General features: G+C 39.8%; 3 protein-coding genes and 1 long non-coding RNA gene across 4 annotated transcripts; 1 reads left to right on the top strand and 3 right to left on the bottom strand.

Moving 5' to 3' along the window:
* Positions 1-123: 123 nt before the first annotated feature.
* LOC5512150 (transmembrane protein 33) lies at positions 124-9537 on the top strand. The gene is made up of 9 exons (XM_032381574.2): positions 124-413; positions 934-1028; positions 6383-6467; positions 6795-6897; positions 7205-7272; positions 7453-7493; positions 7585-7695; positions 8236-8319; positions 8808-9537. The coding sequence occupies exons 1-9, from the start codon at positions 300-302 to the stop codon at positions 8962-8964; spliced, it is 858 nt and encodes a 285-aa protein (XP_032237465.1). The 5' UTR covers positions 124-299; the 3' UTR covers positions 8965-9537.
* A 1452-nt stretch (positions 9538-10989) lies between these two features.
* LOC5512149 (polymerase delta-interacting protein 3) lies at positions 10990-12482 on the bottom strand. Its single transcript, XM_032381573.2, has one exon. The coding sequence runs from the start codon at positions 12388-12390 to the stop codon at positions 11350-11352; it is 1041 nt and encodes a 346-aa protein (XP_032237464.1). The 5' UTR covers positions 12391-12482; the 3' UTR covers positions 10990-11349.
* Positions 12483-15903: 3421 nt separating this feature from the next.
* Positions 15904-23108, bottom strand: LOC5512141 (myosin-1). Its single transcript, XM_032381588.2, has 5 exons — positions 22839-23108; positions 18256-18376; positions 17211-17355; positions 16761-16896; positions 15904-16603 (listed from the first exon to the last, which is right to left on the bottom strand). Exons 1-5 carry the CDS (start codon positions 23004-23006, stop codon positions 16514-16516), a joined length of 660 nt encoding a protein of 219 aa, XP_032237479.2. The 5' UTR covers positions 23007-23108; the 3' UTR covers positions 15904-16513.
* A 2548-nt stretch (positions 23109-25656) lies between these two features.
* Positions 25657-26311, bottom strand: LOC125573306. Its single transcript, XR_007314062.1, has 2 exons — positions 26212-26311; positions 25657-25944 (listed from the first exon to the last, which is right to left on the bottom strand). It is a non-coding gene; the product is annotated as an uncharacterized LOC125573306 (long non-coding RNA).
* Positions 26312-27858: the final 1547 nt, after the last annotated feature.

The raw sequence follows: 27858 nt of genomic DNA, 5'->3' as shown, positions 1-27858 counted from the left end.
CATGAACAAATAAATAAGAGCCGAGTCGCTTACTAATTATGGTAGTTTGTCCATGAAAGTCTCCTATTTGTTTCGAGGTTAGAACTCCGAGAGACTAGGGTCTAGCTGAGCCTCATTGTCAGGGCCATTGTCAGCGGAAGGTTTCATCATCATCACCTGCGATGTTGTAAACTGCCATCTTGAAGACAGACACACAAAAATCGGTTATAACGTGTACGATTGAGCCCAAATAATTGCAGCATCCAAACTAGCATAATCGGTTATTATTCTATTTATTCCTTACTGTGAAATCTCATAAAATGCCGCCTCACGAAAGCACAGAAGGAGCACATGACACTACTGGGCCGACGGTGCCTCCAAATAGCGCCGGAGACGAAGGGGCGACGACTACGACAAACTGGACCGCTTTACGGGTAAGGAGAGCTTTCAGATTATTAACAAAGTAGGCCAGTACCGAGGGTCATGATCTATGAGTTTAACGTCGATGATAGGTTGCTCTACTTTGATAATATAGCCGAGAATTAGCTATTCAAATCTGGAATAAGCAAGCGAATCCATCGCAAACTGTATAAAACTTAAGCTTATATAGCGATTGTCATAATAGATTTATTTTATTTAAACAATCAATGTTTTATTTCTTCTTTTGTATTTGTGTGAAATACTTATCTCTCCGGGGAATTTATTTGAGGAATCAAATGTAGTATTTTATTTTGTTTACGTTTTAAGTTTTCATTTACCTAAGTACTTACATTAGAAAGGGAAAACCTATTGTAACTTAATACCAAAGTTCTATATTTATTGACGAGTTTTCATTCATCAGTGTCTCCTAGAAGAACAGCAATTTACTCTATTTATTGTGTGTTTTTAAGTAATTGAAAAAATACTAATCATCTTTTAGTTTCTTATATTATTGTGGTTGCCATTATTATGCAGAATCATCTCACAGAGAAAAAGATCGATACTGCTTTGTGGTTCACTCGAGTCTTCACCATAATCAACTCTTTACTCTTCCTTCTTCCTCTATTTAGGTGAGTTATACCTAACTCTAATATTGTCTTATAGAGACCTCAAGTAAATGTTATGACAATTAGAACATGAAAAGTGCTGAATATTTCATGGTTATTTGATAATCATATTGATTATGTTGTTGCTGATTATGATTATTTTTGTTTGTATCAATTTCCATTGCCTGGTTTAGCAAACCTGGTTATATCTCCTTGCTGCCATTGGCTAACAACTTATAAGATCATCTAACATAGATTACAGTGGTTTATCAAAGTCATACTATTAGCCTGAGCATCGATGAGTTAAAGTGCATCTAAAGAAATAAAAGCAATATCCTCCGAAACGGTTCATCCATCGATATCTAATATCTGCTATGATGGAAAAATCTTTATTACCAAAAATCCCAGATTTCCCATAATCCCCGATTTTTCACAGCCTTTTGAATATACCAGTCTGTAAAACACCTACTTGCCCAGTCCCCTCACGGATAAAGCTCGAGTTGGCGCAAAATGATCACCATATAAGGAGAAGCATGGGTGGCCTAGTGTGTTAGCGCATCGGCCTCTCACCGCTGTGGCCCAGGTTCGAATCCTGGCTCAAACTGGGGATTTTTCTGGGTTCCTGCCTTGAATCGAATTTGTCACAAGTGAGTTGAAGTTATTCTCCCGTGTTTCCAGTCTTCTCGGATAAGGATACTAAACCGGAGGTCCCGTCTCTTCAAGCTGCACTACATTAACCTGAACCGAAGGGACGTAAAAGAACCACTGGGGACGCAATAAACCCTCTGGCAGTGACCACCCCCAGTGACAGTGCTTACTAACCGAGGGCCATATGTTAGAAAACTGTATATTCGGTTAAATATGCTACCCTCGATAAACAAAGATTACAAAGTACAAAGAATTGCGAGAGCTTGCGTGAATGTGCGTGAGAGAAAACAATTTTGGCTACATGGGGCGTCTTTACCTTGCAACTTTATTACACGTGGAAATAAAAGGCTTTTCCTCTTGGTAGCTGGTTTAAATGTAAATATAACCTTATACACATATAAAACCTATATCCTGCTTGTATTTTAAGGTAGCCACTTATTGATAATTTAAATGATTTGCAACTTTGAGGCCATTTACTTTGCATTACTTGACTCAAAGTGGTGCCATTGCCGCTATCATAGTTTACCAAAGTAGTTGTACGAAATGCTGATTATCTCGCTAAAAGATGGGTCCTTTAGATATCGATTTAGCTTACATATAATTTAGATAATGTATAACCCCCAAATCCTGGATGGAATGCTAAAGGACACACATTTTTTTGCACAAACAGTAATATAATTTGCTTTGATATTTTTGCTGTGTAGGATGTAGAGATTTAGTTATCGCTAAATCCTTCTTTTAGTCTTTGTCCTCTCAGTGCTCTGACTAAATATCAATATAAAGCATTCAATATGCATTTTTTAGACTAGTCGTAAATGAAAATGAAGACCCTTTGAACAGTCTTATTTTTTCTAACCAATTAATCTCATCGTACTGGCGTGACAAAGACACAGCACCATTTTGGTGTGGGTAACAGGAATTCCACCTCAGACTAAATGCTTGCTATCTTGCTCAAAGTTGGGTCCTTGAGGTATTCGTATAGATCACATATAATTTCAATGATACGCGATCCTCAAAACCTAGATGAAATGCTAAAGGACCCATATTTTTTCCCACAAACAGTGATCATATTTTCTGTCTTGTGTAGGACATCGTATTTTGTGAGCTGTGCGCTCTCTGCCTTTTAAAATGTAAACATTGCTGAACTCCATGACAAAAGAATGCAAAAAGGCATTTGTTATATACAGTATGTATGTGCCTTTCCAAGGGTACTAGATTTTCAATCGGGGTGGTTTGAGTAACTTTTTTTGCCAATCTCATAGCATCATTTGCTTTGGCCACAAAAAGTTCAATTTCACCTCGCACAAAATGCTTTATATCTTGCTCAATGTAGGGTACTTTATGTATTCGTATAGGTCACTGATAATTTCAGTGATATACGATCCTCAAAACCTAGGTAAAAAGCTAAAGGATCCACATATAAGATTTGCTTATAAATTTTCATTTTTTTGTAAGTGCTCATATAAACATCTTACATTACAAAATACTCATGTCAAGTCAGAAAAAGACGAGTGACAAAAACGGCAAACAGTTAAATCGTTTAATTTTATGTCAGGGTTGTTTATCCAACATTTTAGAGACGGTATCTAAATGTAAAACTTGCTGTGTTCAAACAAAACAAACAAAAAAAGGAGCGTAGAATCGAAGACCGAAGCGAACAAGTTCTTAAAAAAATTCTCAAAAACAACAAAATATAGCGACCACTTGTACTCACATGATGTAACCATGAAATAAGACAACAATAAACTTTATGATGTAAGTTAACGGATATAATTCCTTTTGTTCGTATCTACAGATATCACTCACGATTCTACTGTTGTCAAACCATTTAGATGGCTGACAAGCTTCTCCTCCAGTTACCTTCCTGTATTTTTCGATAATTCGACATCCATGTATCATTTGTCTGCAAATGCCTCGTCTTGGTATGGCAAAAATATGTTGCTGTGTTGTTGTTGAGTCGCTTTCTCTGTCTCGATGTCACTGGCATCGCTTTCTCACTCAGCAGAGCTTGTTGATTAACAGGGAGAAGCACTCATTTTCGTGAATGAAGATGCAGACTTTGCGCGAGCTGACAAGTTTGATTTTCGTGTCACGCGCCCGCAATAGGTTTGTCGGTCAGGGACAAAGGTGTTTTACAGACTGGTATATTGAAAGGGCTGTAAAAAAATCGTGGAATATGGGAAATCAGGGATTTTTGTTAATGAAGATTCTTTTAGCACAGGAGATGTTAGATATCAATGATTGAGTTGTTTTGAAGGATATCGCTTTTATTCCTTCAGATGCACTTTAAATAGTGAAAATATTTGAGCAATATGGCACATGTTTGAAGAAATAACACCTATAATAAAGAAGGCTAATCTGAAAATCCATGTGTTTCCATCCAGAGTGCTTTATGGGTATAAATGCATTAAAAAATATACCATTTTTTATCTGCCTTCTACTGTTCTCAGCATTCAGAGATATTGATGTATTACCCTTGAACCACTGAAGCTTAAGACACATGGATTCTCAATTGCAACCTTGCTTGAAATAGGTGTATATTATCTTTTTGCTTGAATATAATATAAAATTTTTGATGGCGTCCATAGAAGGTACATATTCAATACCCTTTTTGTTGAAGGAAGGGGGCTGGTGGTACCCCTCTTATTGAAGGGAGGGGGTCGGTGATGCCCCTCTTATTGAAGGAAGGGGGCTTGTGGTATCCCTCTTATTGAAGGAAGGGGGCTGGTGGTACCCCTCTTATTGAAGGGAGGGGGTCGGTGATGCCTCTCTTATTGAAGGAAGGGGGCTGGTTGTATACCTCTTTTAGGAGGAAGGGGGCCGGTGATACCCCTCTTTTTGTAGGGAGGGGGTTGGTGATACCCCTCTCATTGAAGGGAGGGGGTCGTTGATGCCCCTCTCATTGAAGGGAGGGGGCTGGTGGTACCCCTCTTATTGAAGGGAGGGGGTCGGTGATGCCCCTCTTATTGAAGGAAGGGGGCTGGTTGTATACCTCTTATTGAAGGGGGGGGGCTGGTGGTACCCCTCTTATTGAAGGGAGGGGGTCGGTAATACCCCTCTTATTGAAGGGAGGGGGTCGGTGATACCCCTCTTATTGAAGGGAGGGAGCTGGTGGTACCCCTCTTATTGAAGGGAGGGGGTCGGTGATACCCCTCTTATTGAAGGGCGGGGGTCGGTGATGCCCCTCTTATTGAAGGGAGGGGGCTGGTGGTACCCCTCTTATTGAAGGGAGGGGGTCGGTGATACCCCTCTTATTGAAGGGAGGGGGCTGGTGGTACCCCTCTTATTGAAGGGAGGGGGTCGGTGATACCCCTCTTATTGAAGGGAGGGGGCTGGTGGTATCCCTCTTATTGAAGAAAGGGGGCTGGCGATACCCCTCTTATTGAAGGAAGGGGGCTGGTGGTATCCCTCTTATTGAAGGAAGGAGGTTAGTGGTATCCCTCTTATTGAAGGGAGGGGGCTGGTGGTACCCCTCTTATTGAAGGGAGGGGGTCGGTGATACCCCTCTTATTGAAGGGAGGGGGCTGGTGGTATCCCTCTTATTGAAGAAAGGGGGCTGGTGATACCCCTCTTATTGAAGGAAGGGGGCTGGTGGTATCCCTCTTATTGAAGGAAGGGGGTTGGTGGTATCCCTCTTATTGAAGGAAGGGGGTTGGTGGTATCCCTCTTATTGAAGGAAGGGGGCTGGTGGTATCCCTCTTATTGAAGGAAGGGGGCTGGTGATACCCCTCTTATTGAAGGAAGGGGGCTGGTGGTGTCCCTCTTATTGAAGGAGGGGGGCTGGTGATACCCCTCTTATTGAAGGAAGGGGGCTGGTGATACCCCACTTATTGAAGGAAGGGGGCTGGTGATACCCCCCTTATTGAAGGAAGGGGGCTGGTGATACCCCTCTTATTGAAGGAAGGGGGCTGGTGGTATCCCACTTATTGAAGGAAGGGGGCTGGTGATACCCCTCTTATTGAAGGAAGGGGGCTGGTGATACCCCTCTTATTGAAGGATGGGGGCTGGTGATACCCCTCTTATTGAAGGAAGGGGGCTGGTGATACCCCTCTTATTGAAGGAAGGGGGCTGGTAGTATCCCTCTTATTGAAGGAAGGGGGCTGGTGGTATCCCTCTTATTGAAGGAAGGGGGCTGGTGATACCCCTCTTATTGAAGGAAGGGGCTGGTAGTATCCCTCTTATTGAAGGAAGGGGGCTGGTGGTATCCCTCTTATTGAAGGAAGGGGGCTGGTGATTCCCCCTTTTATTGAAGGAAGGGGGCTGGTGGTATCCCTCTTGTTGAAGGAAGGGGGCTGGTGGTATCCCTCTTATTGAAGGAAGGGGGCTGGTGGTATCCCTCTTATTGAAGGAAGGGGGCTGGTGATACCCCTCTTATTGTAGGGAGGGGGTTGGTGATACCCCTCTCATTGAAGGGAGGGGGTCATTGATACCCCTCTCATTGAAGGGAGGGGGTCGGTGATACTCCTCTTATTGAAGGGAGGGGGTCGGTGATACTCCTCTTATTGAAGGGAGGGGGTTGGTGATACTCCTCTTATTGAAGGGAGGGGGTCTGTGATATCCCTCTTATTGAAGAGAGGGGGCTGGTGATACCCCTCTTATTGAAGGGAGGGGGCTGGTGATACCCCTCTGATTGAAGGAAGGGTGCCGAGATGGCATCCACAAGATGCTTTATGGTTATGATTCATGTTATAATTCATCATTCTGATTATTTATTTATTTATTTTTTGCAGTCCCCAGTTTAGTTATAGCTGTTATAAAAGAGCATTAATCAGCTCAGCTGCAACATCTGCTCTGCGTCTGCATCAAAGACTACCAGTAAGTGTATAATCCAAGCAAGAATTATTTTTCCAAATATATCTTTTTTAGACTTGATTCCTGTCTGGGAAAAATGTTTTTCCACAAATTGTGGTTTTCCTTCCCTAAAAGAACTAAAAAGGAAACTAAAAGGGTTATTTATAATGCTAAATTTGTATGCCTGATTGAGTCAGAATGTGTTTCAAACTTTTTAGTTAAAACTATTTTGATCCTATGGTAAGAGCTTCACTTTGAATGGACTTTTTCATCTGCTTCACCTGGTTAGGCTTGAAGAACTTCCCTGAACATTTGTTGTGTCCCTGACTTTTTTCTTTTCTTTTTTTTCAGCGTTTCCAGTTCAGCAGGGAATTTATGGCTCAGCTTTTCTTGGAAGATAGTTGCCATTATCTGATCTTCAGTGTGATGTTTATCAACTCTTACCCAGTGACAAGTATCCTTTTCTAGCTTTTAAACTTACTCATCCCCATACTGACCTAGGCAGGACTTGAGATGTTCTGTAGCCACGAGAGGTACAAGCCAAAAATGTAAAAGAAACACCACAAAAATCACATAACTCAATCATCATTCTAATGGATATGCCCATCAGTCTAAGGAATATGCCCTTACAAAATACTTAAAGAGCAATATAAAAAATAAATAAAGAGAATTGTATGTTTAGGTATTCTCTTCAAATCAATTTTATCAAAGCTACCTTTACACTAACTATATAGAATCTTTTGACCTTGACATTTGTCTAGTGATTCTAATTCCTGTTGTCCTCTTTGCCATCCTTCATACTGTCTCATTTACTAAGAAACTTCTTGATGTAAGTGCCTAAATTAAACTACTCAACAGAAAGACAGGTAGACAGCACAGAGCTTGACAGAAAGACAGACAGAAACATTATTAAGCATGTTTATGTATTTTATGCTGCATTTTATGTCTTTGTTTTTTGTATGCACAAGTTCATATGCATATATTTATTGAGTTCCCTGTTTTTCTACAGATTCTCGGATCAGGGGGCATGCTGGCAATGTCGCTAGTGAGGTACAGTAAAACCATCAGAACAATCAATATTTATATCTTTATTGACCCTCTGTTTGCACAGCACTTTATCTTTGTTTGTGAACCTATGCAGGTCTGCGCGTCAGGCCATCTGCAAGGTTGAACTTTATCAGCAGGGTCTATTACGTTTCATCGCATGCACAGAGATTATGCTGATGCCTGCTATCATCCTCATGACCTTAAGGTATGGCAACTTGAACAACTAATAAAAAGCTTTACTTTGTAAATAAGATTTGTTGCTTCTCTATAGCACAAGTATCTGAAATTCACAGTACTACAACTGACTATAGAAATGATCACCCATTAGCATATACCTACCACTCCACACAGTTCACCATCATGGGTGTGTTGAGCATTGCTACTTGAAATCCACAGGCCCTCCCAATACAGGTCAATGCAGTGTGTTAAGAGATAAAGGATTCCCAGCCACCAATGTAGTGTTTAACGTTTCTAACACAAGCTATCTTATGACCACAGACTGAAACTGGGTCCTCTGGCTTGAGAAATGAAGTTTTATCAATGAGCTATTTATTATACACAATAGATGGATATGTAGTATTACTTTGTGCCTCTCTACATAATGTGTAATTGAGTTGTAAACATGATCAATTGGCTTGCTCCTATATACGTCCAGACTAAAATATGGTCACAGTAGTCCTCTCTAGTAGACTCTCCCTGTGATGTTGATAAATGATTATATTATTATGCCCAATTTGTTTTATAGTGGACAAGCTGGCATCGTCATCCCATTTGTGTATTACAGGTTTTTAAGCCTAAGATATTCTTCCAGAAGAAACCCATATTGCAGGTACAATACTACAATATGCTTTGTGGTAAACTGAAGTTGATTATTTAAAGTCCAATGAATAATCCATACGTACTTGTCCCCTCTATTGAACCACTTTTTTTTTGTTTATATACTTTTTGTGGTGGAACAAGACGACTGGTTACACCTGGATTCAAGTTAGGGATGGAGTGTTAGATGTTTGGGGATGATGGTGGTTTTTTTATGGCTAAAAGTGATGCCCATGTTTTTAATCACCTGTTTTTTTTTTTGTTTGTTAGTTTTTTGGAGAGGCAGGGGTATTTTCCTCAGTATTCTTGGTACTAGTGTTCACACCCCTGGCAGGGGAGGAAGGGCTTTTAATCTCAGCTGAGCCACTGAGCCTTTTTATTCAATGTACATTGATCCAGCGGTTTTGTGAGGGCTCAAGGCCATTAATTGTGCTCCAGTATATCTGAATATTTATTATTTTCTTTAAAAATGACAATGTCAAGTTATGTCTTTGTTCTCAGACTTCTGTTTGCTGAGCTGAGACAAGGAATACAGGGCTTGGCCTACCACCAGCGCTGCCCTGTTTTTGTACGCTCCTTTGTTCTCAGTGCCATCAATTTCATTTCCCGCCTTGCTCCGACAATAGAACCTCCCACTGCCCAGTCTGGATCTTCTTGAAGTGGACAATATCTTCTCACTTCCATATTTTTCTAAAGCTATTGAAAAGGAACAATATAACAAAGATGTTTAAAGCACCCAATTTACAATACTTGGAATGGATTTATTGTTTATGGAATTATTGTGATGCAATCACAGTTTGTTATATATTCACTAATATGTCTTGCAAAAAGACAGAACTATTATGTTATTAAAGCATTTACATGCTTTTTCTTTACGTTGTTTGTTAATGTTCTAAAAATATGTCTATAAAGTGTATCATCTGCTTGCCCTAAAGCAAGGCAGTAAAATGAAATGTGCACTTTAGCTGTATGCTTTAATGAATGCTATAATCAGAATAGCTTTGCCAAGATATTAACATGTGTTTTGTTAAATACCTCTGCAAGTTTAGGAAGATAAAAGTTGTGTGCAATTTAAAATGGGCTACATTTATTATACAAACCTGTTTTTATCATCTCATCTCATTTATCTTATGGAAAATTTTACATTATTCATGTAACAGGGAAACAGTTATGCTTCTCCTTGTATGTATTACATTGCAGGCTGTTACAAATTAAAATACTTATGCATCCATTTTCTCACAATTAATATGTTTGACATGTCTAGCTCTCTCCCTGCATTTTTTTTTATGTTTGTCCTCAGCCCCCAATTTGAACAAATTGTGTTTTTAAGGGTTCCCTTGCTCCCCCCTTTATCACAACCTTTATCAAATATCACAAATAAGCTTAACCAAGTTTATTACCTTATCATAGACCAATTTGTACCATGATACAGTGCAATGTGACTGGATATTCTATGGTAGTGAGGACTTAAATCACAGAGACCTTTAGGAAGAGAAACAAATTAACAATTATACAAGGTAATACCACAGACAGTGTCAATAAACTAAAGTGATGTTTCCAGCCGCTTTCAGCCCCCGCAGTAGTGAAGGAGTTAAAGGAAAGGCAGTCCTAGAATCTTGCTACCTTAGAAAACCTTTTTTGTATAACCTAGCCTACACAGTATGGATTATCATTAAGGGGTACGGTTCTGCTAGCTCAATCAATCAAGATGAAGAATCTGTTATTGTTTGCTTAAAAAAATGAAACAAACCCTTTAGACAATTAGATTTGCCTCTAGTCTATGCAAAAATAACAATCAAGCTATTTAATGTCCTTATCGGAGAAGTCAAGGATTTCACAGTCCCCAATGTATTGAGCCAGGTTTAAACATTTCAGAAAAAATACCAAGTTAATCTAGCCTGGGTTCAAACCCTTTTCCTCTTGTTTGGGAAGCCTGTCCCTCTGCGCAATGGAGCCTTATGCTTTTTATGCTTCCCTTGGTACATACTGCAGATAAAAAGCCTATTATTGAGTTGAAAACGTTGAGTTGATGACTAAATATCAAAAAGAACCAGAATAATATGCCGTAGACTTATGTGCAACTCTACTGGAAATCCCACAGGCTTACCATCCTTCCATTGTTATCATCAGAATTATTTCCCTTAAACAATTACAAAATAAAGGTCCAATGAAATCTCATTAAGTTGCCATTGATGTCAATAAATTGTAAAAAATTGAAATCTTATGGATTTCAAGGGAAAGGGGGGAGAAGAGAGAAAGAGTCTGATTCTGATGATAACAACGGAGGGATGGTAAGCCTGTTGCTATCCTCTGCTTTTCTATTGTTAAGTCAACAGTGGACAACAGAGAACTCGTATATACATCAGTTAGCTGATATGTAAAGTAACTCATATATACATCAGTTAGCTGATATGTAAAGTAACTCGTATGTAAAGTAACTCATATATACATCAGTTAGCTGATATGTAAAGTAACTCGTATGTAAAGTAACTCATACGTAAAGTACTCTCCTGCACACAGCTTTTTGTGTTGCTCTTTTTACTTTGCTCCACACCCAGTGGAGGGAAGTAAACGAGCGACACAGAGAGGTTGCTGATATTTAAAGTAGCTGATATGCAAGGTAGTTCATATATAAGATAGCTTTCATTCCTACTAGATAACAACAGCAAGATGAAGAGCACACTGATCTGTGAACTTTTTATTCATTTCTAAAATGTTCTTTTGAATATAGCACAACAAAACTTGTATGCATACCAGTATTCCAACTGTGGGTCCTGATACAATAGTACCAAGTATATAAGCTAACATATATACAGCAGTGTATACAATCTGTCCAATGTCTTTAACTGCACTTTGCTTTTATGGTGCAAATAATTTACACTGTATGACTAACTATTAGTCCTACAATACTAAAAGAAATTATACTGCAGTTCAATAAAACCATTTTTTCTAGATAATTCCTGGAGCACTGTTATTTGTTGTATAGAAAAAGGTATGTTATTTCAATGCTTTCAGAACAAGTTCCCATGAATCCATCATAACTTTAAATCTTAACTTTGAAAACCACTGGGCGTGATGGCTTTGCACTTGGCATTCCGATCTGAGGAATGTATGGTTCTTGTTTGACAACAGGTTGGTATTTAGGGACCGCTGGGCGGAGCGGAGGTAGCGGCATGGCACTGGGAGGGGTGTATACTGCGGAGGATGGCATGACAGACAGCTTACACTGCATCGGCTGTCCATCCAGGTTCCTATTATGATAACGAGCATAAGCTGTGACAGCATCCTCTTTAGTGGTATACACTACCTCGGCCATACCAGCTCGCAGCATCTTGCAACTCTTCAACACCCCAATGGCACCAAACAACTCCTCAATATCTTGCCGTGAAACTGCAGGGTGAAGATTGGATATTGTAACTCTAGTTGAGGTCTGCGGCGTTGTGGAAGGTACCTCATAAGTATCTAACCTGTCAAATGGTGTAGAAGTTACAGGTCGTATAGGGGAAAGCTCTATGATGTTTTCTGCTGGTGTATAGGGCTTATTGACTTGAAGTTTGATCTCCTTTCTCCTGGCATTCTGGCCTCTTCGGCTGCTTCTAGGAGTTTCGCGTTGGTTCCTAGAAGTAGGAGTTCTAGATGTAGGGGTAGTTGTCGTCTTTGATTTGGTTTTAGTCGCAATTGCAGTAATCTGGATGGATTGTCCAGCGAACTGGGCAGACCTACTTGGCGGTACGTTCTGTTTTGCTGTAATTCTAATTGATTCTCCATCTAACGTCAGAGAACGATTTTTGGCAATTATGTCCGATCTCGACTCTTTCCTGCGAGCATCCATATGTAGGCTAGTTTTCTTGGGCAGCTCTTCAACAGATCTGTTACTCAAAATCTTCTCCCGAGCGTCAAACTTCGTAGTCCTGTTTTGTGACTTCAAGCCGACTTTCTTTTCAAGATTTTGTCTCAAATCTTTCTTCTTAAAGCTACCTTCTCTCGCGGCTTTTCTATTTCTTAGATGGAAAGTAGTAAGTCCAACAGTTCGTTGCTGTGTCTGGCCATGAAATGGCTTTTTTTTGCCAATTCTTCTATCCATTTTAAGCCAATTTCCGACAGAAAGTCGACGTCGAAACTACACAAACTATCACGTTTACCACATCGCAGGGTGACGCTGGTGCATCACGGTTATATCTTTATAAACAGTTATTCCATTGGCTACTAGTAAATTGACCAATGAAAAAGCGTTTTAGTTTTGAAAACCCAACAGAAACAAGGGCAGTAGGAACAGACATTTTGGACCATCAGGTACCAAACATTTGATATTCGACGACTCAACACGGAAACCCTTCCCGAACATTGACGCAAAGGCTCAGCGAAAGAGTATTAGAAGAATACTATCGAGCAACATAGCGCCGAGAAAATAAAGGAGCGTACAGGAACAATTATTACTTTTCCCCATTTTATTTTAGCACTCGTGTAGCGAGAGAACGTCTGTATGTAGCATATAAATTTCCGCGTTTTACTTTTCTTTTGTTTTGAGAAATAGAACAAATCCTAAGCTCGGCATTAAACATGGTGGTCACGAGGTATATGGAGGGGAGGATTGTTGGGGGGGGGGGGGCAAGTGTAGCGGGTGGGGCACTAATAGTGGACGTGTGGTGTCGGCCGTGGGATTGGAGTTTTTATATCAAGTTTTTATGTAACTCCCATGCAACTCGGGAATTGATATAGAAAATCCTTAAAAATATTGTCGTCGTCCGGGTCCAGAATTTGTGCCGCATGCAACTTTTTATTTTAAGGCTTTACTTTAAGTCTTTCTCTGAAAAACCTCCAGAATCAGGTGAGTTTTGCGGCTTTTGCGCTTTTCTATAACAAGAAATGGCAAGAGATAGGTATACAGTCATACTACAGCGAAAAATTAGATAAAAAATCGGGAAACCCTTTCACTGGGCTTAAAAGTGTCGCAATAGTGCTTCTGGTTGGAGGAATAATTTTAGTGTCGCGACATATTACACGTTCTTTCTAAAAAAATAATAAATAATAAAAAAGCATGATTATGAGCTCGTTTCGTGATCTGTGATATAGTTTCAAAGCTTAATCCTGGAGATGGGAAGAAAATAAAAATAAAGGATAAAACCGCCCGTCCGCAGAGAATTCGCGGCCAGAAACGATTTTTATGCGGCCTTACTGTATTTACCTTGAATAACCAAAGTCGCGATTATAGGGGCAGGAATCAGGTGCAATAATCAACAGGAATAAGACAACTACGGCTAAAGCACCAAGGGCTTTACTTACTTGAGGAGGTTCTAGACTTGCTCATATCCAAGCCGCTCTCGCGGAGTAAACATAAATCACTTCTCGATAGCTGGAGCAGAGCATCCTTGGGAACCCAGGGCGTCGAGGTCACAGGCCGATGACATGACGGAACAAGGCCGGCAGAGTGGGAGGGAGGTAGGGGGCGGGAGATGAGAGAAAGGAGCGAGAAGACAAACAGACTCCCAGGGCATCTTCTCCCTCCTTTCTCTTTTCTCCGTCCCCTCCCCCCTCCTGACCTCGACGCCCTGGGTACCTTTTCATTTTCAGTTTTAATGCTCGGTTAAGGCTAGTGTGAGTTGCATTATATTAAAATAAATAAATAAATATAATTAAAGAAGACAAAAACAGTACATTTTTACATTGTTAATAATTTACACAGCACTATTTCGAGACTAAGGTCTTAAATGAAAACTTATAAACATCTGTACGGCGGGGGGGCAAGAACATCATGTTTAAAAGGGTGATTACAACGAGTGACGGACGAACAACAACTAAGATGGTCAGGGAGAGATATGGTAAAAGGCTACTTACCCGGGGGGGGGGGGGGGGGGGGACTTCGAGAAAAACAGACGGGGGTGCTCAACAGCAAAATCAATTTTGACAATAAAGAATAGCACTATTATTATTATGTTACCGACCATACAGTCGGAAGTATCAACCGATCAATTGACTTGTAGTTTATTGTAAAATACGTTTCGAGCGATTGGGCCACCATTTAGCGTGAGACACCTTTAAAGATAGCAGAATCGGAAAAATCCTCCTCCCGGGCGTGAAAACCCCTAAAAGATAGCAGAATCGGGGGGGAAGGGGGGGGGGAACACCCTCTAAGAGATAGCAGCTGGTAAGAATTTTATACCTAAAAGATAGGTCGAGCACCCCGTCTTCTTTTCTGGAGGGGATAGTTACTATATACAAAACGGGCTGCGCGCCTAGCTCTGGAACATTTCGATCTTGTGTTTATATTTTTCTGAGTGTACGGATCCCATACAAGTGGACGCGTAGGACAACGTGGGGCGCACTAAGGAACAGTAGGCGGCGGGCTTTTACTTCTTTCGAACAACTATATAAGTTCCGTCTAACTAGGTTAAGAGTGCGAGGACAGTTTCATTTGAGAACTGCACACCGAGGTAGGGATGACTCTCTCGCTCCTCTAGTTTGGACCCGTACAGGAATTAATATGCGTAGATGGTAGATCTTTTGTTTGTTATGCGCAGAACCCAGCACTTTTAGGGATTAAAGTCCATCTTCCAAGTTTTGGACCAAGCGGCGAGTTTGTTCAAGTCTTGATGAAGGTGGGAGGGAAATTCATCGGATGTCAGGTGGAGGTTTAGGACACAGTCATCAGCAAAGAGTCTTATTTTGCCGTCAATTGAGGCGCGCCTGGGGTTACAATGGCAGGCGAAGAGTGCTCCCAACATTAACAACTGATTGTGTCCGGTTCTTGAGGAAATCCTCCAGCCAGTAGTACACTTGACCAGAAATCCCATAGTGTTGAAGCTTTATTAAGACCCGAGGATGGGAGTAGAGGAGGAGTTTCGAGTTAACGATGATTCGGCGTACAGGCTTGTTCATCGGGTTTGCTGTGGTGAGGTCATATGTCTCAGATCTCGCGGTGTACCAAATCAAAATGGCGCATGAAGATGTCGTTGTTGTGCAGAAAAGACCAAAGAAATAGGAAAGGCTCTGGACAGACGAAATAGAGCGTTCGATTGTGTCTTACGAATATAGGAAATGTCTATGGGACATATCCAACAAACAAGAGATATTATCAAGTTCGGAATGATGTCTTGAACAATATAATAGTGCAAAGACAACAAAATTGTCAATTTTCTCTGGTAACTTGACAGATAAGAAATAAAGAATGGAGCAATTTTTATGCAAAAATGTTTTCATGTTTCGTTATTTTCACGCGCGCGCTAAAGAATAGCGTCATTTCAAATGAGCGCGCGCTGTTTTTGAATTTTATTTCCAATCACATTTTTTTATCGTTGTTGCCGTAGAAAACTACTCCCAAGAAGCTCGCGTGATTGCCTTGTGTATACAGAACATTATTTTCAACATAGAATTGATCAAAGTTAATCTACGGGTCTGCCTTTTCGATATTTACGGAGCTCTGTACTTGACGTGGCAGTGCGCGTGGCGCTGCAGATGAAACATGTTTCCCGATGTTTCGTGTCCGTTTGGCCACCCGCGGAAACATTTAGGAAACATGTTTCCTCAATGTTTCCGGCAACATGTGTCCTCGTTTGGCCAGGGCCTAAGCCTTTTAAGGGTTACGTTTAAAAACTCTGAATTATTTAAATCCCAACTTTATTATGTATATTTTGCAAACCAATCATAGTGGTTTCATTTATATAAACTCTCTTAAATTACTTGCTTGAATAGATCTCACTTTTGAACTTATCAAATAAGTAAGTTAACTGAACATGCCTAAAACCCAAGAAACGTCATCTTACGGTAACATTGGGGGTTTCACTCTGTTTTCCGCGCTCTTTGAATATCCCCTCACTTTTGCCTACAGTCACTGCGTGTGGTTAAAGATATTACTAGAGACCACCAGAGACAAATAAATAGGTTTGTGATTGCTGCCAGTGGTGTCATAATTTGGTCTCCATATATCTAAGCTTACTCCTTTTTTGCAGCAAAGATATTTGTCTGACGAATACTAACGTCAGGCCCTTTCACCTTTCGTTCTGTACCACAGTTACAGTGAACTGAAGTCATAACCACCCAAACCAGAAATTTCCAGATTCATCATATATCACACCATGTCAATGTTCTGCATTATGAAAAGGTGGTTTTCAGTCTTCATCACGCTTTTAACCACCAACATTTTATCATGACAGCCCTACATAAAATTCATCTGGGCGCAGTATAATAGCATATCGGAAAGCCTGGGGTGATCAGCTAGCTGTCTGAGGTTTTGCCTTTCGTAGGTTGATTTTCATGAATTCTGGCTTTTTTTCCTCAATTTGCTTTCGATGTTCCTCCTCCTAAATGTGACAAAATAACATAATTACAGTTTAATCAATCTTAATAATGCTTAAAATTCTCAGTGTTTTGTATTTTTAGTTTGAAAAGGTATAAAAAGACATTTTTGGCAATAAACAGGGTATTGATAATTAGATTCAAAATTCTCTCTCTACTAACCTCAAGCTTTTTTGATATTGTCTTAAGTTTTGCAGATAATTCTGACTCATTTAATGACTCCATCTCCTTTGCTGTCTTTTTGCTTTCAAATTTTTCCCAAGTTTTGACGAGCTCAGGTCTCCCAAGGTTGATTCCTCTGAAAAATGGTAAAATATTAATAATATTTTCTGCATACATATTACACATGATCATGACCAAACAATGGACAAATTCAAGATTCCATAATTTCCTGTACAGCCAAAGCAAACAAGGAAAACAAGAGATCTGTTATTCAGGGTGTTGAAAGAATGCTTATCCCAAAGTGCTGCACTGTTTCTGGGAAAGCCTTACACAGGTGTTTGGTCTGGCTGATCAACCAATGAGAGGGTGCATAGGCATGCTCTAGCTGTGTAACAATACTGCTAATGAACTTGTTTACAAGAGGAGGCTACATGTGCAATAGCTAGTTACCTCTGTTGGTTGAATTTTAAGTCTTTCTGTAATTTTGTTTGTTCTGTTGACTTCATCATGGGTTTTATTGCTGTTCGTACGGGTGGCGGACTCTCATTCTCTTGTCTATTATAGTCCTCCGGTGGGTAGCCTGGGTGGTTACGCCCTGTTGAAATGAAGCAAAACACAGCCAGCAATTAGCTTATATTTAAGGGTAAGATTAAAGATAAAGACCTGTGTATAGCAAGATAACAGGCCTGGCTGTTACTGGCTCAGGCCCATAGCTAAGAATTGACGGGGGAGGAGGGACATTCATTTACCCATTTAGTGGATCATCCCTACACCCCCACCCTCTCCTCCCTGGCTATGGGCATGTGACTTTCTCATTAACTTGCTCTGGTCTATGGCACACCGCTGTACAAAGCAGGCTTTAAATTTTGCCATAAGCTAAATTACTCTCAAATCATCAGCTGACTTGCAATGGTAAATTCTAAAGGCTTTGCATTGGGCAGTAAGTGTGGCGCAAATTAGGAAATTCAAATTACATGATGTAAAATGTATCCATGACTACCATTACATACAGACAAAATAATGCTAAGTGAACTATTAAAATGTCTTAAGTAATTGCCTTGAGGCAAAAGAATTGTGAACAGAAATGTAGAAATACCTGAAATCATTCACACATAAACATATTCATATTTCATTACACATCACACATCAAATAGAAAATATACTTCAGGTGTTATCTTTTAGATATTTGCATAAAGAACCACTAATAAAAAATGCATTCAAAAAAATAAGAGGATAAAATTCGGACTCTGGGTGTTTAATCAATGCTCAAAACAAACCATGTTACATATAAAAAAGTACTAAAATATTCCTTTTCTAAAGGCCATTTTATTTTAAAGAAATACTATAAACTAAGGGAAAAAATAAAAATATATATATATTTCCTTACATCTACAATTCAGTCAAAATTATAGAGAAATTTAATTCTATAAAATTTAGTAGAAAATACTTGATTAGAGGAGCAAAATCCTTGAATTAGTTTAAATTAGATGCTTACCAAGTCCAGGGGACTGCTGTGTCTTTGCTGTTAATTCACATAATCTGTCCATTTTAATTTTCTCTGGCTCTGGCAGACTTTCCATACACTCTAAGGTTTCAGGATGGACTAGAGCTAGAAACTAAAAGGCACATAGATCAGATTAGTCTTGTTATACATAGTGGTTCACACTACTTTAGGGTGTTCCCAAATACCACCTGATCTAATTTCCATTCTAATATTATGAAATTTCATTATGGTGGTCATATTAACCAAACAATTGTGAGCTCTCAAAAAAGTCAACATAATTTTTTTGAATTCATTTCCTGGTGCAGATAAAAAAGAGTAAAACGAAATAGATACATTTTCTCTGAAAAATTACATTGTCCATGGATAGATCTAGTCTTACCCAATAAAACTAGATTCTATAGGATTTACTGCCTGTTAGTCAGCAGATTTCTAGAACAAGGACACTATGTATTATAAAATAATACTTTATAGCCTCCTGGATATTAACATTCACTCATTCATTTCCTGCCTGAAAAGCTTTTTCACTGCTACAACGCTTTGATGTTAATAAACATTTTGGAACCAAGGATAATATCTTTAGCTACATAGTAGTACCTACCTCTGCATATCATTTGATTACCAAAGAAGAAATATTATTGGAACAAAAACTGATTGTGCCAAGTCCTAGTTTATCGCTTCAACACTGTAAAACTGTCTGTACAAATAAGGCAGGTTTATATAGCAGGCACAGGCAAATTATTGCTGGGTCAAGTGCTTAAGAGGCTTGTGCCCACACAAAATTCCTATGGTGTACATATTGGATCAAATAACTCTCTACAATATACATTTACCTAAAATCACCTAAGGGTATCAAAACAATTATAAATTTACTATCCCACTATCATCATCCTAGGTAAACCAAAGTACAAATGATGTTGAAAAAGTGAAATCCATTGTCTTATTGGAAAAAATATATATTTTTTCTCGTCCTATCAAAACAGAATAGTAGACTTGTGTAATTGATATGACTTTTGCTATTATGGACACATTAACACTTGCTCCTTTAGGTTTGATTGACTTTCCTGTTGTAGATCCAATGATGGAATATCCCTGAAGTTAAGTAGGTATACATTTGTCAATGAAAATGCTGATGAGATAAAGTGCATCTTTGGGATTTTGTACATTTTTTTGCTATTAATTGAATAACTGCCTTGTACAGGGAGGTCACAAAACAATCTACCAAAAAAGAATGCTAAATTTTGAGGTACTGATGATAGATTGTTTTGATAACAATAAAAACAGAAAAAAATGTGTCAACATGAGACATTATGTTTGATCTTGTTTTCATTGGTTGGTTTGCTGTAAAATATTAATCAATCCATGATGTTTAACCTTGCTTTCATTTCCATTATGTCCATCAACCTGTAAATTTAGCTATTTCATTTGACGAAGTCCATCATTATGACATTAGGAAAATCTTCTGTAAGTTAAATTGGTAAAAATGGAAGGGATTTGTTGTTACCACAGACGCTGTAGTATCCTCTACATATTTCTGCTGCAGAGCTTCTATATCAACATCATTAAAAGCATGCAAGGCAATAATTTTGTACCTTGAGGTACAGGACTAAACCCCACTCAGAGAAACATTCTGATGCAAACTTAGTTTGTTGCGATCTGTTAGATAAGAAATCTATTATCCAATTAACTAATACTTGCTTATCCAGTTAATAATAGCTGGCAGATTACGGTGGCTACATAACTTTCTAACGAGTATACTGTGGTCTATAAGGTCAAACGCTTTATTATAGTCTTGTTGACCTGTGATGTAGCATGTTGTTCAGGGCCATTGTAGTTGATGATTGTGGAATAGCCCCATACTGACTACCATCAAGAATAAGTTTGGAGAGTTGGGGTCAAAATGCTGCCATCAGCCAATCAGAACAAGGCTGGCTGCTTCAGCAAATATTGTGCCTTTATACAAACTTATTTAGACAAAACAAGGTTTCCAATTACATCAAGTAAATAAAATAACTTGGCTTGGCTTTTCTTTAGCAAATTTTGCATGGAATAATTATTTTTAGAAATATATGTATGTTATTTCCATGTTTTGATGCTTCAGGCAAGGACATGATTGATTGCATTTTTCCTAGTGTAAGTTTCTATATCATTTACAAATGACAATAACGCAAAATTTCACGATACTTTAGGCCGAAATACTTGGTTTGTAATATCAGTTCCAAAAGAATTTCAAATGTTCCAAGACTTTTCAGACATTGAACAGCAACAAGTAAAATATGAAGACAATGTTGGGACGAATATTAATCAAATCAGTTTTAGGGATGACGCGTAAACTTATTTACAAACTGTGTCGTCAAATGTGTTTGTACGATCCTAATGAATAAATTGACAAATGCTAGCTTAGAAAGTAGAATGAATATTTTACAAATGTTTTAGTTGAAACGTGACAGACATGATTTAAATTAAGTTATTTTACGCTTGGATTTTTAGGATTGTTCGAAATTTACAAGGAGATTTTAAGTTATACACAAAAGAACAGGTAAAAATATTCATTCCCTAATCGATATAGCAGACCTTTTCAGGTTTTTCGTGTCCTTAGCACGTTTGAAAATTATAGGCAACGTCCATACAACATCAGATTTCGAGCAACGTCCTAGACATTCTATTTCACACATTCTACAATTTTAACAACTGTCGGAAAACCCTTCAAACAGCCTAATCTAGTCTTATAGCGCTTAATCTGGGTTTAAAACTGCTACCTTACTGCGTCGGAAGCAAACGAGCCGAGAATCCAAATATACTGTAATCTAAACGGAGCTTTATGCTTCGACAGAAAACGGAAATAACATTTAGAACGGTTTCTTTGAATCTAAGGGTGCTACCTAACGAAAGAATAGATTAACTGCACAGAGCACTTACTTTCGTGAACAACACGACGAGAAATCGAATGTTTTGAAGCTACGCAGCTATCGTTGAATGCGGAACATGTTATTTTGGAGAGCGGGGTAATTAAACCGTGCAACGCTATTGTTGGGCAATCTACAGCCGAGAACGAAGAACAATGGAGCTATCCATATATGGACATACCCACGGAGTCCCATTCTGTTGTCAGTTTAGCGCCGTATGCAAATTTATTAAAATCACACACGTGTGAACTTTCGAGTGTGAAAAGGTAAACATTAGTTTAATACCTGTCAAAAAACAAGGTCCGAACATTCACAGCTGATGGGTAGGGTGTTCTTATAGAAGATGCCAATGCTCTGGAGTATAGTGGAAATTTCACTTATAAATACTATGCATAAAATAGCCCCTCGAGGGAAAAGAAAATTAGCAACTAACGTTGGTAAAAGTCCACAATTGCATGAAATTTGATATGCGTATTGTACAAATGGGTGAAATCTGTCATAATAGTCTTTTCTTTTTTACTTAATAAGAGTATGTATCGATTTTCGCTACATTTGGTCTAAAATATTTAGTTGTTGTCTTCCTACCAAACTGGCACCATTGGCCATCCTTGAGAATAACAAATTAAAATCCTCCTAGCCACAAATAAATAATAAATTACCTTTCAACATAACATGCAATCTACTTGGATAATTATACAATCCCGTTTTATATTTTTTCGCAAATATTTCATGAAATTCTCATAAGCATTTGTCACTTGGTATGTGATAATGATAGTGAAACCCTAGTGAAATCATTTTGTTTATTTTTTATCTTCAATGAAATTCATATAAGTGTTGATGCCCCGTTATTTGAATTTTTATAAAGTCAAACTATTTCAATATTCACCATAACAGTATATTTTTGTTTTACAAAAAAGAAAAAATAACTCAAAAAAGCATACTCATACTGAATGTCTCCTACTTTATCAAATTGTTGAAAATTTGTGCTAAATTTTACCATAATGGCTAGACTGTGTTCTATTTCAAAGGACTTCTGCCGATTGAAGCTGAAAGAAAGATTTCAATGTTCATGTCAAATGGTGGCACTATGTCATGTGTGCCCTAGAGATTTTTAAAATGTTGATGGCAATTCAAGGTCACAGGTAATAATTTTACAGGTGAGCAGAGATGAGTGCAAACGTTTTTCCTGGAGAAGATCCTGTTTTTACATACTTATAAAGGTTAATCGTGTTACAAGCCCGATATCACGAAAACCTGTGGAATATCAAGGAAACCCGTTTAATATCAAGGAATGTAAATCTAGTAGATATTTTTTCTGGTGATTCTAACCGCTGATATTTGTGGCCCTACAGAGCACGAGTTGCTCACATCGATGGTGTTTTTGTTCCAAAGTCACTTGACAACCTTGTAGTCCTACTCCAGAAAAAAAGAAAAAAAAACAACGAGCTTGCAAACCGGAAAATGCTCTGAGGATAATTCCCGCTGTGAAAGTACCTAGGACATGCTATAAAAGGCCGCTATAAAATATTCTCTTCTGTATACACGACCTCAAGTAATTTCCTGAGCCGTAGAATAACATTGAGCGCAGTGTTGAACTGACATGTCTAAATACTCGCTCAGAGTGGATGCACTACGCTTGTTTACCGAATGTATAAAGATAATCTTACATACTTCGACATACGCTGATGGGATATAGCCCAACTCATTGCTTTTCAAGTTTCTCGCAGCCCACCAACCAGTGTCGGTCTTCTGTGTGATGTAAAATGTATCTCCTTTCTTAAAATCCAAAGAAGTTTCGCAGTTATCCTGAAAGTCGTAGCACGCCTTGTAAATTTCCATGGCGCATGGGATAAAAAAAGTCGAGGTCCTTCTTTCTCGATGGACGATTTTACCTCGACTTCCTTGATGTGTTACAGCGTTTTGTGATGCGTATTATTGACATTTTGTTGTCGGTTTGATCACTATTGTGACGTCATTTAAGGTCAGGATTCGGCCAATTGTGAGTTGTGTTTTGGAGTAGAAGAATGATCCGGCTGATTACCATGCCACATGATACGTCTATCAAATCTCTAAGGAAAAAAAAAGGTTTTGACAGCCAGTCTTTCGTTCCTAGAAGAATTTTAGAGGTTTCCTTTCCAGGTAATCAACCCAATTACGTAACAAAATATATCTCTGTTATAGAACTTATTAACGCACATGGTTGTTTCCCTTCGGGAGTTTCTGCCATTTTTAGAAGTCGTAGCGTGGGTGCTGATCCGTGATGTTCAAAATTGATCGATTGTTTTTCTTATCGATATCTCGTATCGTAAATAACGACGCTTCACGTTCAAAGATCGGCCTGAAACTCCTTTAAAGGGAAACCATATAAATAGCAAATCACGGAGCTCCCTGTTGCTCATGGGCGCCCCGCTATTTACAACAAAGGGCCTCTATCAGGTAAAACAATGAAATGACTAAAACCTAAGAACCTCGCTATCACCGATACTGCGGGCACTTTATTTCTATTGAAGTCGATCGTTGCTTAGATACAAACTGATGCCATTTCGATGACAACTCTCTACGATAGTTTTCGAAAGTGTTTCTTTTCGAAACGTACAGTATTTTGTTTCTTCTCAGTGGGAACACTTATTTGCCATCCTTGCTACAAACCCTTTTTCTTTTTCTGTTTTTCTTCTCTATTCCAATTCTTTTGTGTAGCACTGTTGAAATTCTCTTATGACGAACCGCTTTCACCATGGAGACTCGTGAATAATATGAAAATCAGATAACCCGGTCAAGTCAATCGTTAAAAATCGATATCGATAAAAAAAGACTGCGGAAATCGATAATATAGATTTTTTTATTTACCGAATTTTAGCGGAAACTTAGAAAAACGTTTTTATCCACGAGAGAAGGGCCAAAAAGGCAAACTAACCAAATGACGAGGGAGACATGAGAACCTAGAAACCTTTAAACCTTTAGCCAGTAGTGCAGTCGTTTACCCGGCAAAAAAAAAAAAAAAAGAAAAAAAGAAAAAACAGCCTCGAGCGTTTAATAGCCGCCATCTTGGACTTAAAACAAAAATCAGAAACGGGGGGAGGGGGCGGAAAAGGTGATAAAGACAACAGGTAAACGCCTCTATTGTCATTTTCTGTAAAATTATATTACTTCTAGGGTGGAGGAGTGAATGTGCCCCTTTACCAAGTAGAAAGCATTTTCCCTAAGAAGGCAGCTATGTGAAGCGGGCAGTGGCAAGCGTTCACAACTGGGCACTTCTCCATGATCTATTTGGAGTTTATAATCAGTTGACTGGCTGATCTCGACCACGCGAAAGACATCAATGATAAGGGAGCGGTCATTAATTACTGGGGGGGTCTGCAAATCCCTGGGCTCAAAAATCGTGACCCCCCTCAAATCCCCTCAATTGGGAACAATATGGGACTAGATATACAATAGTAGGGAACATTGTGAAATGAATAAAATTAACATTTAAACAATGACTATCTTGCTCAGTGTTATATTAAAACCAGACTTAAATTGGGCGCCCCCAAAAAGATAACCCCCCTTTGGTGGACTTTAAAAACACACTAGCATACACACATTGGCACCAGTCGGGCCAAGACGGGACGCTAGCACAGTCTATTACCCGTGCAGTTCGGCAACCATGGACAGATGTTTCGTCCTTATTAGGACTGGTCAGCATGGCAGAGCCGGTGTGTGTATGCTAGTGTGCTTCTAAAGTCCCCCTTTGGTGACAGCCCCCAAAAATGTCCTCCCCTTAATCGGCGCCAAAAAATGTAGCCCCCCCTACATATTTGGGCTAAACTGCAGAATACCCGTCCACTTATTTGCATTTTCCTTGCCAGCCCCCCCCCCCCCCCCCCCCCCGTTCCCTAAGTTGTAAAGAAACTTGATTATCTATTTTGAGTTTATTATCGGTTGACTGGTTGGTCTCCGGTTACCACGCGAAAGGCACGAATTTGACCAGATGTAAAGAAAATACAATTACGAGAAACTGCTGTCGTAAATGTTTTATCTGACCGTTAAATGTCCCAAAACGTTTGAATTATAAGAAAACGTGATATTCAGGCAAAAACACGGGGCTGTGGGGAACACGGGGCTGTGGGGGTAGTGTCGATTACTTCCGGTCAATTCTCGCAGTAAAAATACTAGATAACACAAGCATGAGTTTGGCACAATGAGAAGTTTATTGAAAGATAATACATTAAAAATGGTGAAAGCTGTACTGAAAACAACCAATAGACTTCTCAGCCCACTGTTAGGGTGGGAGGGTGGGAGAGGAATATAGACTATAATATATAGACGCGTTAACTCAAAGTCCGTTCGCTAGCACTAGCTGGAACATAAAATACAATATCCGATTACAGTGTGAATAGTACAGTACCAGGTACCAGTCTCACTGCCATAAAAGGAAGCGCGAATTAAAGATTTTAATCTGGTTATCAAAATAGCCCAATTCTCGCAGTAAAAATACTAGACAACACAAGCATGAGTTTGGCACAATGAGAGGTTTATTGAAAGATAATACACTAAAAATGGTGAAAGCTGTACTGAATACAACCAATAGACTTCTCAGCGCTCCAAACTACAGCCAAACTAAGGCTAGGAATGTAGGCACTAACGCCCTGAAAAATAACTACACATCTGATCAGCCACTGACAGTTTGCACGGCATAGAGAATTCCAGATACCCTCTGTATGCGTCCTAGGCCCAATCCCCGAATACCTGAATGAATTCACCAGGAATCCCTAAATGAAAGCCCCAAGTTGTAGCACCCCTACGAAACGAATGACCTCTGTAAGAATGGGCATGAGGGACCCCTACCGCTGCGAGACGTCGCCGCAGTTCCGACACGAAATGAGTCTTGGTGAGGGGGTACAAACGCCTTGCCCTATCAGACAGAGCGAAGGCGGGGCTATGAGGCGGGGCAGGAATCCGAACGCGCATAAGTCTAAACAGAAAAACCGGGCATAACCGTGACCCCGGGATGTGCAACAACGGAAGTGCAAGTGCCCGCTTACCAAACTGAATAGCGACTGTTTACCTATTCTTCGCCGTCTCTCTGAGTGCTCGTCGTCCGACGTTTCGTCGCTCGAGTCGCTTGAGCAACCTCTGCTATCTGCGCCTTCCCGCGCCATATCACGCCTCTCTTTTTTCTCAATGTTCGCTACTGAACGCAGGTCCTTGATCGTGAAGTCGGACTTGACCGCTCTCCTTTCCTTCCGCGCGGAGCGCGAAGATGGCGATGTCCTCTTCTCCTCAAGCAGGCTCTCGACCTGCCGGGAAAGCTCCAGGATGTCGCTCTGTGTCACCTTGGGCTTTTTACTCCCACCAACGGCCGGGGTCTTCGGTCTAGCGCCTTGTTCTGTGGTCTTTGCTTTAAGAGTCCTAGGCTCCTTGCCGACCCGCCCCCCGAATTCAAAATCTAAATCATCTAAACCAGCGTCCAAAGCCGCGTAATTGACCGGAGCGAGGTCACGGAGTCCGCTTCTTCTAGATGTGGCACCACTTTCTGAATTACTCATAGTAAAGAAAAGGAAAATAGACTATAATATAATAGACGCGTTAACTCAAAGTCCAATCGCTAGCACTAGCTGGAACTTAAAAGACTAAAAGTGTGAATAGTCAGTACAGTACCAGCCTCACTGCCATAAAAGGAAGCGCGAATTATAGATTTTAATCTGGTTATCAAAATAGCCCAATTACGTAACGGTATCCGACGATTTTTAACAGAAAACGCGACAAATATTTCACAATTGTAGAAGCTTCGAGGATGTAATTTTTAGAGCGGCAAGGAGTGGGTTGTATTCGATTCTTGTCTCCCGTCGGTTGAGGTTTCCGTCTGCCCGCCGAAAGTAAACTGATGCGATTGCCGCGATGAGACTTCTTACGACTGATGCGATGAGACTTCTTACGACTGATGCGATGAGACTTCTTACGACTGATGCGATGAGACTTCTTACGACTGATGCGATGAGACTTCTTACGACTGATGCGATGAGACTTCTTACGACTGATGCGATGAGACTTCTTACGACTGATGCGATGAGACTTCTTACGACTGATGCGATGAGACTTCTTACGACTGATGCGATGAGACTTCTTACGACTGATGCGATGAGACTTCTTACGACTGATGCGATGAGACTTCTTACGACTGATGCGATGAGACTTCTTACGACTGATGCGATGAGACTTCTTACGACTGATGCGATGAGACTTCTTACGACTGATGCGATGAGACTTCTTACGACTGATGCGATGAGACTTCTTACGACTGATGCGATGAGACTTCTTACGACTGATGCGATGAGACTTCTTACGACTGATGCGATGAGACTTCTTATGACTGATGCGATGAGACTTCTTATGACTGATGCGATGAGACTTCTTACGACTGATGCGATGAGACTTCTTACGACTGATGCGATGAGACTTCTTATGACTGATGCGATGAGACTTCTTATGACTGATGCGATGAGACTTCTTACGACTGATGCGATGAGACTTCTTACATTCGAGGCAAACTGTCACTGTCCCAAACCTGTCAGCCTCTATACTTGCGTATCTCTGATCTTTTTCTTCCCAGAGGGACTCCAACTTGGGAATGATTTTTGGTACAATAACACACAGACAATCAGTCAATCATGTCTATTCCACTTTGGCCTCAAACACGCCGTATTTCCTATCG

This window comes from Nematostella vectensis, chromosome 10, assembly GCF_932526225.1.
Source record: "Nematostella vectensis chromosome 10, jaNemVect1.1, whole genome shotgun sequence".
Classification (NCBI taxonomy): Eukaryota; Metazoa; Cnidaria; class Anthozoa; order Actiniaria; family Edwardsiidae; genus Nematostella; species Nematostella vectensis.
The sequence above is the reverse complement of the archived record's forward strand: the minus strand, read 5'-3'. Positions and strand labels throughout refer to the sequence as shown.